This window comes from Callithrix jacchus, chromosome X (genome assembly GCF_049354715.1).
Source record: "Callithrix jacchus isolate 240 chromosome X, calJac240_pri, whole genome shotgun sequence".
NCBI classification, from domain to species: domain Eukaryota; kingdom Metazoa; phylum Chordata; class Mammalia; order Primates; family Cebidae; genus Callithrix; species Callithrix jacchus.
Window position 1 is genome coordinate 102,442,934 of NC_133524.1, and position 15,797 is coordinate 102,458,730.

At 36.0% G+C, this 15,797-nt stretch overlaps 1 protein-coding gene across 1 annotated transcript in view; it reads left to right on the plus strand.

Moving 5' to 3' along the window:
- IL1RAPL2 (interleukin 1 receptor accessory protein like 2) overlaps positions 1–15,797 on the plus strand; it is a 1,167,415-nt gene that overhangs the window by 1,144,059 nt on the left and 7,559 nt on the right. The window contains exons 9-10 of the mRNA XM_017968450.4: positions 1,447–1,590; positions 7,601–7,771. Of these exons, the coding sequence (XP_017823939.2) occupies positions 1,447–1,590; positions 7,601–7,771 (315 nt within the window). The remainder of the gene's footprint in view (positions 1–1,446; positions 1,591–7,600; positions 7,772–15,797) is intronic.

Below are 15,797 nucleotides of genomic sequence, written 5' to 3' on the forward strand. Positions count from 1 at the left end.
TAGATAATACACAGGTTGAAAATTTTATCTATAGCATATATTACTTGTATTTACTTGTATGTGTGTGTGTGTGTGTGTGTGTATATATTTAATTAAAATATAAACTACTAAATGGATCTTAATTGTTATATTGAGCCTGGCTAATTTCTCTTAAGCAATAATCCTGTATTGAGGTAAGGGACATTCCTAGAGAAAGGATGACAACCTGGCTTTCAAGAGTAACAGCCTGTCATGGTCAGCAATTTGTCAAAATCAAATTGATCCATCCAGGGAGACTGACTGATGCCAACTAAACTCATAAGTAACTGATGTACAAACTAGATTGTCTCTCTCTTTTCTAGTTTCCAGTTACATGGTAAGGTGAATTAGTAATAAAATAGTCACTTGGTAATTATGGAATTACGTTAAAGGGAGGTTAGCTAATCTTATAGGTAATTTTATTTAATTATGATGAGACCAATGATATCACTGTGGAAAATATGTCTCTGGTCTGGTATCTCCCAGATTCAGTATTTTTCCTCTGGACATTGCTGCACTCACATTCTAAATTCTCCTCTGACTTCCCATTTCTCTAAATTTCATGATACCATACCCTCTTTGGATGATACATTCTTTAGATTTATTAATACCACTAATTAAGCTACAGGTTAAGTCAATGTTCTCTGAGCCTGGGAGACATTTTGTCTTCTATTATATTTTGATTTAATTGTTCCAATGCTCAGAGTTCTAGGGATGCCCCACTGGACCAGCCTAAGTCTGCTATCAGGTAGCCTGGTGTTGGCTAAAGAGGCCAAGTGATTAGCCCAAATTTCTCATTCTGTTTTAGCTCCATTGGGCATATTATATCACATATATATTACAGTCATTTATTCAAATAAGTAGGGGAAATGGATAAGCTAATTTTCCCTGCTTACCTTATATTGAATTATGTTCTACTGGGGTTAAATGAAACAGTTAAATCCTGCAAACTTATTAGGTTTTATTGAATTCTGAAAGTAATTTTATTTTATTGTTCTCCTGCGAAGGAATAGGGCTTGTGGCCTGAGAAGTACTAGATGATAATATCGCTAAACCAATAAGATAATTTAACAGAAATAAGAAAATATTGGCTTGGACTCAGAATAAAGTAGCTTTAATAGTTCTGTGAAATACATTTAGAGCAGGAGTATATATGTGACATATTTGATGCCTTCAAAATGTAGTGAGAGCAACTATTTCTTTTCAGATAGACTTACCACTTTTAATAGTAAATTAATTAAATTTTAAAGAGTTTATTTCACAAAAATTTGATTCATACAAATATATCAAGAGCAAAGCTACTGCATTAAGGAAGAATTTTCTGGAAAGAAAAACAGAATGGTAGTACATCTTACATACTTGAAATATGGGAAGATCCCAACTGTTGCTGATTTAATTACCTTTTCCTGTTTATTCTGTTCACTCCAGACTTAATCTACAAAATTGAGCTTGCAGGGGGCCTGGGAGCAATCCTCCTCCTCCTTGTACTGTTGGTGGTCATTTACAAATGCTATAACATTGAACTGATGCTCTTCTACAGGCAGCACTTTGGAGCTGATGAAACTAATGATGGTAAGCTATCTCCCATTGTTCAAATTCCATTAAAAGGCATGCATTTGTGATTATGTAAGAGAAAGTCCCTATTTTTAGGAAGTACAAACTTAAATAATTAGGGATAAAGAGCTATGGCAAGTTACTTATTTTTAAATAGTTTAGAAAAACTTACCAAGAAAAAGAAAAAAGAGGAGAATGTATTAACAATAGGTAAATCTGGGTAAATGCTATATGTATTTTCTGAAACAGTTTTATTTTTATAATATTCCTATACATTTGACCTTCTTTCCAAACAAAAAGTTTAACAATGAGACATTAGTTTCTCAGATCAAGCAATTACTGTCAAATCCCTCCCCCTTAGTAAGAAGCAAATTAAGAATCAATTCCAATTTTTTTCACAAAATGCAACTTTAAGTACAGATCAGTTTTAGCCATTGCTGCCATCTAGAAAACAAGCAATCATGAAAGAAACAGATTGAAAGCTATGGAGACACTCCTTTAAAGCTCAAAGTACACGTACCTACATATTTTGAATGCTTATAGCACCAGTCTCAAAGGTGACCTGAAAGAATAAAAATTCAGAGTGTAGCTCATAATTTTCTTATATTTGCTGTTTATTAATTTTGAAAATCTTACGAGTGAAATATCAATAAAGCAGTGTACTGAGCCTTGCTTCTTTGAACATTTAAAATGATTTAATTTTTTCAAGAGTACAAACTGCCATGTTTCCAATCAAAATCAATAAGAAATCATGACATGTAGCTTCTTATACATAAAGTTCTTACCCGAAACTGCTGTAAGCCTTGGAAATGTGTATAGAATGCCACAGGTAATCCAAAAATTTTTAGAAAGAATTCCAATTTGTAAAACATTACTTTAAAAAGTCAGACTTAAAACTGAGTTTTCATTGTACCAAAATAAGTAAGGTTAGAGCATTTGTTTATTTTTTTTCCTCAAAGGAGAGGAATTCACAATTTTGATTTTAATTTTATAGTGAGAGACGTAATGTCAAATTTTTGAGGAATCTGATTATGGTCTTACTGTTACTATTATATAAATGATTATATGAGTGGGTCTTAATTAACTTTCATATTTTCATAGCAAATTAGAGAAATGCTTTTTTTTTTTTGAGACAAGAGTCTCACCATCACCCAGGCTGGAGTGCAGTGGTGCAATCCTGGCTCACTGAAGCCTCAAACTCCTGTATTCAAGCAGTCCTCCTGCCTCGGCCTCCTGAGTAGCCAAGATTACAGATGGGTGCCACCATGCCTGGCTAATTTGTTGTTGTTATTATTATTATTATTATTATTTCTTGTAGAGACAGGCTCTCACCTTGTTACCTAGGCCTGTCTCAAACTCTTGCATTCAACCAGTCCTCTGGCCTCAGCCTCCAAAATTGCTGCGATTACAGGCATTAGCCACTGCACCTGATGAGAAATGCTTTTTGATGAGTACATATGTTTGCTTATTTGCTCATTTTCAAATCTGCATATTTACTCAACAATTACAGCAGCCCATTTAAAAGTATTACAGACTCTTATTCAGACATATCTTAAAATTGAAAAATTAGGACCTATTCCAACAATTATTATATATGCTGACAATATTTATGAAAATATGATCAGTTACCCTAAGTTCTACCGATATGCAACAGGTAATATTGAAAAATTCTGACTTCTTACCTGTACACAGAAAAAAACTCTACAGAATGTGTTACTGAGGAAAATGTCCCTGGTTCCCAGGTGCCAGCAAGTGGCTAAAGTATACAATTGTGAAGGTAAAAGATGCATTGTCTATGTAAAAGATCATAAAAGGGGCCAGGCACAGTAGCTCAGAAAATCTCAGCACTTTGGAAGACCTAAGCAGGAGGATTACTGGAGCCCGGGACTTCAAGACCAGCTTGTGCAACATAGGGAGACCTCATCTCTACAAAAATTAGTTTAAAAAATATTAGCTGGGTATGGTGGTGCATGCTTGTGGTACCAGATACTCGTGGGGGTTAAGTCAAGAGAATCACTTGAACCCAGGAGTTCAAGGTTGTGGTGAGCTATGATCGCACCACTGCCCTCCTGCTTGGGCAACAGAGTGAGAGCCTGTCTCTAAAATAAATAAATAAAAGGAAAATATGAAAGGGAGGCTTCTGTGATTTATATGTTTTGAGTCCTGATAAAATGCAATTTGTTAATCTGTTAGATTATACAATTTATTATGTTAATCTATAATAATTAATTACTTTCATCACTGATACCCAATAACGTAGACTACTGATCAGTTGTAGTCCATATTTGTAAGATAAGTTTTATGCTGGTATGATAGGATTTTTCAGGAATTAAATATTCCACTTTGCAACTTTATCTACAATGTGGCTCCTGTGGTCAAAGGTGTCCAGTGATATAGAGCATTTTGATTACCTAATTGTATATATTGATTCCAAATTCATTATTTGGGGAAAAATGCAATATGGCAGGAGGATACTTCAAGTGTTTTCATTAGGAAGGATGATTAAAATATTTTATATTCCTACATAAAACCTTGGACTTAAGTATATAACCTTTGTATTAACTTCAATGGAATACTAAAAAGTCAATATGTATGTAGTTAAAACTAATAAATAAATTTTATCCTCCTTTTAGAAATCTATAGTTACAGAACACCAAATATCAGCCAGATAATCAATCAAATTTTTTGTTTTTCCATTTAAATATTTTGACAAATCATAGACACAACTTAATTTTACCCACATGCTTTTTCTTCATGTTCTCTTTGACAATATCTATAGTGGTATTTTCTAAAAGTTCTTATAAAAGTGCCTTATTTTGTATAAAATAAAATCCATCCCACAAATTTTAAGTTCTTAGCCACGTTTAAAATTTAACTCATTTCACTTCAACCCACCAAACAATGATCACTTCATTTATTCAACCTTTCGATTTTCAGTCGTTAAATATCTAAGTGTCTACTAAGTGACAGGGACTATGCATGATGCATTTACTTATATTCTTCATCTGGATCAACAACATAGTCACACACACATGCACACACACACACACACACACACACACTATAGTAGGTAGTAGGTATATAATAACAGGATTGCACATTCTTTGCTCTGTAGAAACTAGGAGTTTAGCACAGCTGCAGAACAACTGAGTTATAAACATGAATGCCTTCTTGTAGGGAACAGGATTAAAATTAGATTTTAAAACAGAAAAGGACAGGTGTGATAATAGGAAAATTCTTCCACAAAATGTGTGCTTCTCTATCTTATAACTTAAGGAACAGCATACTTACGGTAACCACTGGGCCAGCCCTCTTCCTTGCACTGTTCTGTGTGCATTGTGCTCTATTTTTCAGTTCCTCAGATGAGCTTAGTCAGCATTATTTAGCAGGAAGGCTCATTATTTAGAATGAGAGGAAGGCTCATTAGCCTTGCCTAGAAAAGTGTTGCTGCTGAACAGCCTTTTGGTTTAGAAACAATTTTCAGGCCTTGCTGTTAACCTTATTTGCATCATGTTGTTGATTTTGCTTTATCTATCTTGCTCCTCTTTGTGAGCAACAGCTGCAGCTATTCATGAGATTCTCTTGGCTGTCTACATAAGGCTGAAGTGCATTATTTAAACTGTAGCATCTGTGTCACTGCTGGCTCACTAGCTGGCATCCTAGAGCTTCTAGGACATCTGACATGGTGGCTTTGAGAGCTTTCTTCCTGCTCTGGCCAGCGACCATAAGCTCTTCACCTTTAGTTCATCTTAAAGGAATATGAATGAAACCAGAAACATCAATTTTTCCAATGAATGGTGTGCTTCTAGAAGGTGAGGTAAAATTTATAATCCAGATATGCTGGGTGTTAACACATATCAAAGAAATCCATGCTCTTTGTCACAACTTGATTTGAAAAATGTAAATATAGTACTTTCTAGGGGTGTTTGTAGCATTGAACTGCAATATCAGAATATAGGTGGAGCCAGTAAGGACAGAACCAAGAATATGTGAGTTTACCATGTTTGGAAGACAAATAACCATAGCCAGTATAAGCAGTAGGACAGGAGTCTAGAAGGTCTGGTCACATGGGTAAAGAAGCCAATTAGCCATTGCAGATGCTCAACGAATAATTGTTGAATGAATTAATAAGTGGTTGAATTTAGGGAGGTTTGTGAGATAGGAAAGTTATCAAAGTCAGAGAGAGCAACAGGAGTCTAGCCTGACACTATGGAGTTTGAGGCAGCAACACTATCAAGAACGATGAAGTATATTCTGGTCATATGAATGGAGCTATTTGTCCTTTGGCCTATTTTATTCTTCCAGCTGTGTATCATCGGCAGCTCTGAGTCCCAGGTGAGTAATTATAGCTGGAGAAAGTCAAGGGCCTGCAGGTGCATCCTGCACTTGATTGTAACAGGGGCAGAGGTGCTAGGATTACCAGGAGGTTCTTACATTAGCATTGCTTATGAACATTCTCACTTCCAAGCAGAGTTTTATGCTCAACGGTGGAATGTGCCCAATTTGTAAGCCAAATGATCTCCTCAACTATTCAGGGCAATCCTTCATGTGCATCTGCTTCTAGGCAATCAAGTAACTCAACCAAGGTTTATGGAAGCCTTTTGCAGCTGGAAAAGATGCTAGAGTATTAACCCTTTCCCCTTATTTCAGGCACCATCTTAATATAAATAACCAGAATTCCTTTTGTTTGGGGGTGGTGAAGACTTGAATCTTACCAGATTTAGAGCAACAGGATCCTACTTCAGACGTAGTCAGGAGGTCTCATCTACTCCTGAAAGAGGGTATCTACAGCTTATCATATGTCTATAATTTATTCCTCCTTCAACAGGTAGAATGTAATCATGGTGTGAGTGACGGTGGAAGTAAGTGAGTGGCTGCTTCTACCTTTTGGTCAGGTTCTAGATATATTCAAATTAGGTATGTTTTAATAGAAAATATTGATGTGCTGTAGAAACAAACCCTGAAGTCCTTACCAGTCTTTCAGAGTTATTATTTGTAAGTATCTGGGTTTACTAATAGTTCCATGTGAGTCTGTGCTCACAACATTAACTTATTTTTTTTTAAAAAAAGGGGATTTTGAAAATCTCACTATAACTTTTTCAATATGGATGTGGCCCATCTAAAACCTTCAGAAACTAATACCTCAATTAGCTGTGTTCTTTAACATTTTTCAGAAAATGCATTTATTTTTTTTCAGAAAAAAAAGTATGCATACATGCACCTTTTCTCTCTGGAGAGACTGGCTCTGAGCCAATATAGCAAAAGAGGAAAAAATACACTTGCAAAGCACAGTTAACTCCCTGACTAAATATGTGAAGGGGAAATCTGAATTGGCAATACTGGAAGTATGTATATTTTGAAACAAAGGCTTCTTTTGGAAGCGTGTGTCATATTAGTTGGCCAAGAACTGAACAAGAATAACAGGCAATGCACTTGTTAAAACCCAGCTGCTGTCTCTAATAGTTGGTAATGAACTGCTTTTTGTATATGAAGATGACGACACTAACCAACTGGAACTATGGCATGTGCTATGAACAGTGTCTCCAGGAGCAAGGCTGGATTATTTCAATCTTCCACACTGTAGGACCCAGCCCCTGTTGGATCTTTTGCACATAATTGTGCAAACAAGGTATAGTATAGTCTGTGGCCAAGTAACAGAACCAAGCCAAATGGAAAATAAAGGGGTTAAATCCATGACTTTGGTCTATTTAGCCCTGCATTCAAACACACTGAGCTAATCATTCACACATCATTGAGTATCACAAATGCATATAGTTGCTGAAAGTCACAAATAATAATTGTATCTTTTACTCTATTGTGACTATAGGTGGCCCATTGCATAAGTTTCAGTTCGTATCATATGACTAGGTTATTTTGAAAAAGATTAGATTTCCTATAACATGGCATGTGACTTATTTTTTTTCCAATTAATAAAAACGGTCACTAATTATTGTGCTATTCCTGCCTCTTAGTACTTAAAGAGAACCTGCTAATAGTTACAACCCTTTTATTGTTCTTTATATTTAAGACAACAAGGAATATGATGCCTATCTCTCTTACACAAAAGTGGACCAAGATACTTTAGACTGTGACAATCCTGAAGAAGAGCAGTTTGCTCTTGAAGTACTGCCAGATGTCCTGGAAAAACACTATGGATATAAACTCTTCATCCCAGAAAGAGACCTGATTCCAAGTGGAAGTAAGTACTTTCAAATTTTGTATTTAAAATTTTCTATTACTTTTAGGATGTGATGTGAAGGCTTCAAACATCAGAGCCAAGTATTTAGACAATTGTTTCTCATAGGAGAGTTTCTTAAATCCAAATTTTCCCCACATGCCTATGTTCTGACTTTCTAGCATCTGAATATTTTTAAAGGCATTCTCACTAATATTTTGGGTATGATTTCTAAATTGTGGCATAATGGTCATTTGTATTATATTGCTTTAGTGTCCTGAAAGGCATCCTCATCTTTAAAAAAAAATCTGTAAACATCAAAGGTTTTTCAATATGTTTCAGTTCCAAAGCTAGTCTTCTCTCACCGAGCTTCTACTTACACCTACAATTATTGTCACTAATAACTTTGAATCTATGCCTTTCAACCTTGTTATTCATTATGCCTTGTCACTTATTTCCAGATTTATGGAAAAATATATTTTAAAAGGTTTATAAGACCATTGGGTACAGCACTCTCACTGTGTATTTAAATTATTTTCAAGACACCTGAATGCTAGATTTGAATGCCGTTTTTAAGTTATGCTACACATTGAAAGCTATATTGAGGCTTTCAGAATAAATTCAGTTTCAAGCCAAAATATGTACTTTTTTCCCATTAATGTTCAGAGTGTATACACATACACATTAAAGTATAAGAACACAGAGAAATCTAAGATATGGTTCCTGCCCTCGAAGAGCTTAAAATGCCATTGAGGAAAATATAAGTGCTAGAATTCGTTTGCATATAAGTATTAATATCCTTGAGAGGTGAAGATTGAACTGGTATCTACAAATCAGAACATGTTAATTTCAGCATGTGATAATAACAAAATAAAAAGCTTGTATTTACAGTGTCTGAAAGGTATTTTCCTTAAGGTGAATGTGAAAGATAAAAAAAAGTACGTGAGAGTATATAAAATAAATTCACATACATTGCTTCATCTCATGTCTACAGTAACCCTGTGTTGCAAGAGAGCAGGTACTTACATTGCCCTGCTGAGGAAGCAAAACCCCAAAATCCTCCAAGATCAAACAGTTGGTAAATGGTAGAGCTGGCAGTGGAATCTAGATTCATTTGACTTTGGTTCTCACTCTCCTAGATCATGCTGCTCCTCAATAACATATATTCAGATTATCAGCCGTCTACCATGGTCACTAAGCTGACAGGAGACAAATGGAAATAAATGGGTTTTGATTGTTCATCTCTTATCTTAGGGTTTATGTATGTCTGTGTATGTTGATGTGTGCATGTTAGTATTCACAGTTGGGCTTGCATGGAAAGGAACAAAGAAGGCTATATTTACTGGTTTATTTTTTCCTGATCCACAAATGTAATAATTCCCCCAAGCTTCTTATCATGGTTCTTCATTCTTTTCTTTCTGCACTTTTCCCCATGTTCATGACTTGAAATACTATTCTATATTTATCGTTCCTCCAAGGAACATCCTGATACCCCATTTTCATGAGTTGAAATACTATTCTACATTTGTGGTTTCTCCAAGGAACATCCTGATACCTCAGAGTCATTTTTCATTCTTTTGTGTCTTTCTCCCAAATCCAGAGTCCCTTGCATTTTTTTCGTTCTCATTTCTTCCATCCTAATATAGGCCCTAATTACCTAGATCCTTCAATGTTACTTATCCTTCTACTTTCCTAATATTTTCTCCCATTCATCCAGCTCCACTAATATCATGTACACCTCCTTGGTCATGTCACTTCTGTGTTCAACAAATGACTCATTCACTATTTACCACAGGATAAAATTTATAACCCTTAGCTAAACACTTCTACAATCTTTTGCCAGCCCAGATTTATCTCCTAAACTTGTCTCCTACCACTTCCTCTACTCATACTTTCCACTCTAGCCTAACTGTGCCTTTGATATACATTTTGTATTTCAAAATAATTGTATCAGCTTTTTGTCTATTTATGTCTTTTCTAGTAATCAAGGTTATAAACTCCATGAGGACAGGAACTATATCTCATTTGTTTTTGTATCCCTATAATCATCTAGCAGAAGATTTGATTGAACTCATTACATGCTTCATAGATGTTTATTGATTTTGTTTGAATAGTGTTACTGTTCAAGATCTTTTTAAAAAAAATCTGTAAAGAAAGAGAAAATAATGAGATGGCAGTAAATAAGTGCTTACATTTTTGTATGACAGTGTCTGAAAGGCATTTTCCTTAACAAGGTGAATGTGAAAGCTAAAAAAAGATTTCCATTGAAAAAAATTGTGAGTAATTTATAAAATAATATTGGTCCCTAGAATGTGCTAATAAGCATGTTGCTTTTATGTTTCAGATATTAGAATGAATACCTACAAGAGATTGCTCAATCATTGATGAAAAATTAAAAACATTCCTCTACTATTTTTAGTCCCATTCAGTAGAATATTTTAATGTTTTTTGCTAAGAGCATCTTGTTAAATGTAAAATTCGGCAAAAATCCATTTTTAGAGTGGTAGTATTCTAAATTGTATTAAGGTAATATCGCCAGAGTAGAATCTATATTATATTAAGTCATCTTCGGTAGGACTGTGGTGCCATCCTTTCTGTTATCTTGCATTTCATAATTGTCAGCCCAACATTAGGCAGTACTTGTCAACTCCAACAAGTAACTGAAAAATGTCAGTCTTCATGTCTGAACATTTCAATATTTATTATCTTTGTTCTAAACTGGAAAACAGTGTTTTACCATTACACACATTAGAAAGGGAAATGGATACAACACAGAGTACAGGTAATCCACTTTATCTGAGACTCAGTAGGTGACACATGCTTATTGTGTCATAAAGCAGATACTGTGTATGGGTGAGAGTGAGACCCAGAGAGGATGGGGATAAGAAAGACAAATTCCAAAGCTGTGTCCTTTTTGAGCTCCATTTTGATGACTTGAGAGATCAATCAAATCAATCCACTGTATTAATTTAGGCAAACAGGTGGTAGAATATTTTACACCAAATTGAGTCAACTGGTTGTTTGGCTGAAATGAAATCAATTAGTTCTTTTGTTGCATAATAAACTGTCCAAAAGTCCTCCTTGCTATGGGGTATGAAGTTTGAGCAAACCATAAAATTGCATAAAGGACTGTAACAAAGAATGTAAGAGATGATAGAAGGTAGTTACCTAGTTTACCCTGGTAGTTAAAAGAATTCCAACATGAAAGCACCCAAGATTATGTCATCAAGATGGATAGAGATTTTATAGTCCATAGAAAATTATGTTTTAAAATCAGACTGAATAGGGTCTTGGATCTTGAGTCCTCAGTGGTGCACAGGAAGACTCCTTTAACAAGTTATTTGGGACAACTATGCAGTTTTTAGATGCAACCACTGGAGGGTGTTTGATTTTAATCCTTCCTTCCTGAACGAGGGAATTCATGTTCTCTGAATTCTGATTTGCGAGTATAACCTGAAGAGGGTCTTAAAAAGGCCCTTTGACAATTTTTCTTTTTCCATCAACATTTTAGAGGTAGCTGAGCAGTCACCATGTCACGATTAACGAGTTTTTCCTTGGCATTTTTAGCACGCATTCAGGAAGTCAATGAAGTATATGAATAATATACTTGATTTACACATGAATGACAAGAGTAGAACATTTTGGACTTGGTGTGTGTGTGTTATTAAAGAAGCTTCTGTGGCCTGTATTTGCAGCCATTGGTACAGATTTAACAGGTTATACTCTATAAATATAGACACATTCCTGTGGGGGGGGAACCTAGTTACAGTATTATAAGCCATGCTTGTCCCTCATATCTCATTTAAAACATGTTGACCTAGGACTACTCCTTCCTCCGAAAACTAGCAATGAGGCCTTTGAGGACTATAAAAGTAGATAACATAAAATTATTCTTGATCCACAACAATAATTTTCTATGACTCAAACTAATGACATCTATGTCATAAACCCATTCATGTTTAATGTCTTCACTTTTGATGTATCTTCAGTCTTTTTGTACCACTCTCATGGTATTCCACCTCAATGTCATCAACACACAAACCTTTCTAATGTACACAGTTTCAAAATTACATGAAAATCTCTCTCTCTCTCTCTCTCTCTCTCTCTCTCTCTCTCTCTCTCTCTCTCTCTCCTCTCTCTCATATAACCAAGAATTCTCAGAAATCTTGGGTACAAAGATGTTACTTTCCAAGGTGAGCTGGAGGTGTCTGTACCCATGCCCTATTAGAGATACGTTGTCATTTGGCCATTATGAACCAGCAGAGATGGGGAAATTTGATGCAAATATTTTTCCTAAATGGTGAAGCTGAGTGTTCTGATCTGGATATTATTTTCCTGGCAATGACTACCTTTCCATTCTTGAGCCTGTGGCCAGGATCTTCCTTATGTTTTCTCAGGTTGGGTGCCTAAATATGGCAAGAATTCTTACTTTCCAGTAAAAGTTTGGTCTGTCTTTTCCCAGACTAGAAACATCTGTCCCTGAGAACAGTGAAAGCAACTTTGTTGCCAACAGGCATCTGAATGTCAGAAGTGACAGGCAACCAGAAGAAAGCCAGATAGAAAACACCCTATTTAAACTGCCTAGAGACACAAACTTGAGAAGTAAAGATTTTTCTCACCCATGCAGCTGCTGGGTTTTGTGGTATATAAGTACTCTACACAGAAAACATTGCGTTCATGGAGCCTAGTGGATCCTTGAGGAATGAACAGATGTGCTCTGAAGCTGACATGTGACCAACAGAACCCAGCTGTGCAATTGAGATCCTGAGATTGGGGACATTTTTGGATGAGTACCATTTAGGCTCTTGGGCCTATCTTATCTCAGTGTTTCTGTAGAGATTAAGAAAAAACAAAAATGTAAAAAGTTATTGAATCAGGCTGAGGGCCACTGGCCAGATGGAGAAAATAGCATTCTAAAACTGAAAGTAGAAACAACCCAAACTTTTACGCTTTGTTTCCCTTTAAAAGTAAGAAAGAAAGGTGCTGGAAGGTGCATTTGCAGTATTTATTAACAATTATAAATTAAGCCAGTTTTGAATGAAGCTTTAGAAAAAGATACAGATGTGTAAGTGGACTTCGAAGAGGGAAAAAAAAATCCTTGGAAGGCTTTTACCTCAATTTCCCTTTCTATTTATAGAAAGACTCTGAGGATCCATTCAGGCATGATTGCATTCAAGAAATACACTAGAAAACTAAAAATATTTTCATGCTTATGGTTGGTCAACCACATCTATTAAAATTATATTTATGAATTTAATCTCACGTGTCAAATTATCTTTTCATTTGTTTTTATGCTCAATTTTCCATGAAGGAATAATAAGACTTTCAGTAATTTAAGGAAAAAAGTATAATGTCTCATTACATGATTGCATTTGGTAGACTTTTCTCACTAGTCTAATCTTCAACTCTTTAATGCTTAGTACTACGCATATGCTTGTGCTGACAATGAAATGACAAATGACTGGAGAATACATCTGGTGTCAGATGATCCCTAGTCACTTCTGAAGTGAGGCATGCAAAAAACATTTTTCTACACAGATCTGTGAGTATTCATTGCCAACAGTTCCTCTAAAGCTGAACAGATTGGATACCATTTAATTAAGTTGTCCTTGGGGAGTAATAAAATTGTTTTCTAGACAATCTGATGTCTATGACCTAAAAAGTGTGAGGCAGGGGTGACATGCACAACCAAGGAAATTTAACATATTGGGTGAAATTTGCTTACATGGAATAAAATTGAAGGTGTCCAACATTCCCTTCATGTTAGAGTCAAGAGAGAAAAAACTGTACTTCAATACGTTCAGCAATGTACTGAGGTCAACAGAATAAGGTTTCTCATCAAAGTTTGAGGTAGAGCTTAGAGTTGATTATGTAGAATTTGAATCAGGAAATCTGCTGTTTGGTTGGCACAAATAACAGGCATCTTAAAAAAAAAAAAAACATAGTGTAACACCAGGATAAAATTGTCTTAAGTACTGAAGGAAACACAGAAAAGACTGTAAGTAGTAAGTGGCTTTGTTCCATATTCATTAAGGTTGCACTAATGAGAATTAGTTACACTACAGGCTTTTAGGGCCTCAGAAGGTAGAAAGAAAGAGGGGGAGGGTATTTTGCAGTTCGCTTTCTTTGCAACTCTCCACTTTATCTTTCCTTCTGTCCTCCCTAAACCTACTCTCTATGAAGGGGTGAAGAGAGAAGAGAAGCAAGGCAGACTTGCGAGCAGCATTCAGAGTGGTTTCTTCCCACTGTCATGCTTCCGCACTCACCCCCAGGTGAAATGTGAAGTTAAAGGATTCATTACCAGAAATATAGCCTCCAAACTCAGAACTGTAAATAAATACGGTTCCCTGTAGTCATCAGTCTCAGCGAATTCATGTTAGCTGTTGAGTCAATGACTAATCAAAATTAATTAGGACCCTCACACTATAGAGAACAAAACTCTTGCCTAAGAAATTTAGCTTAGCTAACTGTGAATTATCAAGCCAAGAATTTGAAAGGGGAGAGGGCCGGAAAGGTTTTTGTGGGATAAGTAACAACACACACATTTAGAAAGGCTCTCCGACAGGCGCAGTGGCTCACTCCTATAATCCCAGCACTTTGGGAGGCTGAGGTGGGCGGGTCGCCTGAGGTCAGGAGTTCGAGACCAGCTTGGCCAACGTGGTGAAACTGTATCTCTACTAAAAATACAAAAAATTAGCCAGGCGTGGTTGTAGGTGCCTGTAATCCCAGCTACTCAGGAGCTGAAGTAGGAGAATTGCTTGAATCCAGGAGAAGTTTGTAGTGAGCCAAGATGGCGCCACTGTACTCCAGCCTGGGTGACAGAGTGAGACTCCATTTCAAATAAAAAGAAAGAAAGGCTCCCTAAAGACAGACGCACAGCTAAATTAACATTGTGTAGCCTCAGTCTCCATGGCAAACAACAGATACAGAATCTTACATCTCTGACATAGACAGAATCAAGACCTAAAAATCTTTAGCAACAATAGCCAGATAGAGTCAATGTGTATAACTATGCTGATAGGTTAGTATTTAGCATCATTAGATAAAACTCAGATAGTATTTTTAGTGAGACTACATTATAAAGTAACTCACTGTAAGCATCTAGTTATAGCAAATGTGGACTATTTTCCCTAAATATGTAGTGGTGAATAATATATTTTTCTTTGCTACATCAGAAACATAATGTAGGCCTCAGTTTAGGTCTTGATATATTAACCTATAGGTTTTGTAAATATTGTTGATAGCTATAAATTAGCTAATGTTTACCAAAAATTAGTGGATTATTATCTCTTTCAATGCATCCTGTCTCACCCTAATGGTGTGTCTTTTTCTTTTCTTTTCTTTTTTTTTTTGTGACAGAGTTTTGCTCTTGTAGCCCAGGCTGTGCAATTGTACAATCTCAGTTCACTGCAACCTTCGCCTCCAGGTTCAAGCAATTCTCCTACCTCCGCCTCCTGAGTAGCTGAGATTACAGGCATGCACCACCACACCCGGCTAATTTTGTATTTTTAGTAGAGATGGGGTTTCTCCATTTTGGTCAGGCTGGTCTTGAACTCCTGACCTCAGGTGATCCACCTGCCTCGGCCTCCCAAAGTGCTGGGATTACGGGCATTAGCTGCGGTGCCTGACTGTGGTGTCTCTTTTTAAGTAATAATAGTTGCTGTACATAGCTGTGAATTTAAGCATATCAAATTACTATATATGAATCTGGAAAGTAATATGCTTTTGTTTACAGGGTAATTATTTGTCTTTTGACATCTTAAAATATATATGCTATATACTGCTGATAATGACCTTGACATCAGTGAAAGTATCAACACAAAAATAATTATAAGGAGCTAATTGATTAGTTTGAGAAATCAGATGGTTAGTAGGTGGTAGTAAGATCATATAGAAATTCATGAATATAGAGTTTTTTCTCCCTTGTCCTTCTTGCCCACATCTGCAGTAGACTCAGTGGCCTGATAATTAAGAGAGTACTGAGTTCTTTTGGAAAAGTATATGTTTTCCATTAGAAGCAATTTCTTCTGGGGCCGCCGTTCGTTCTGCT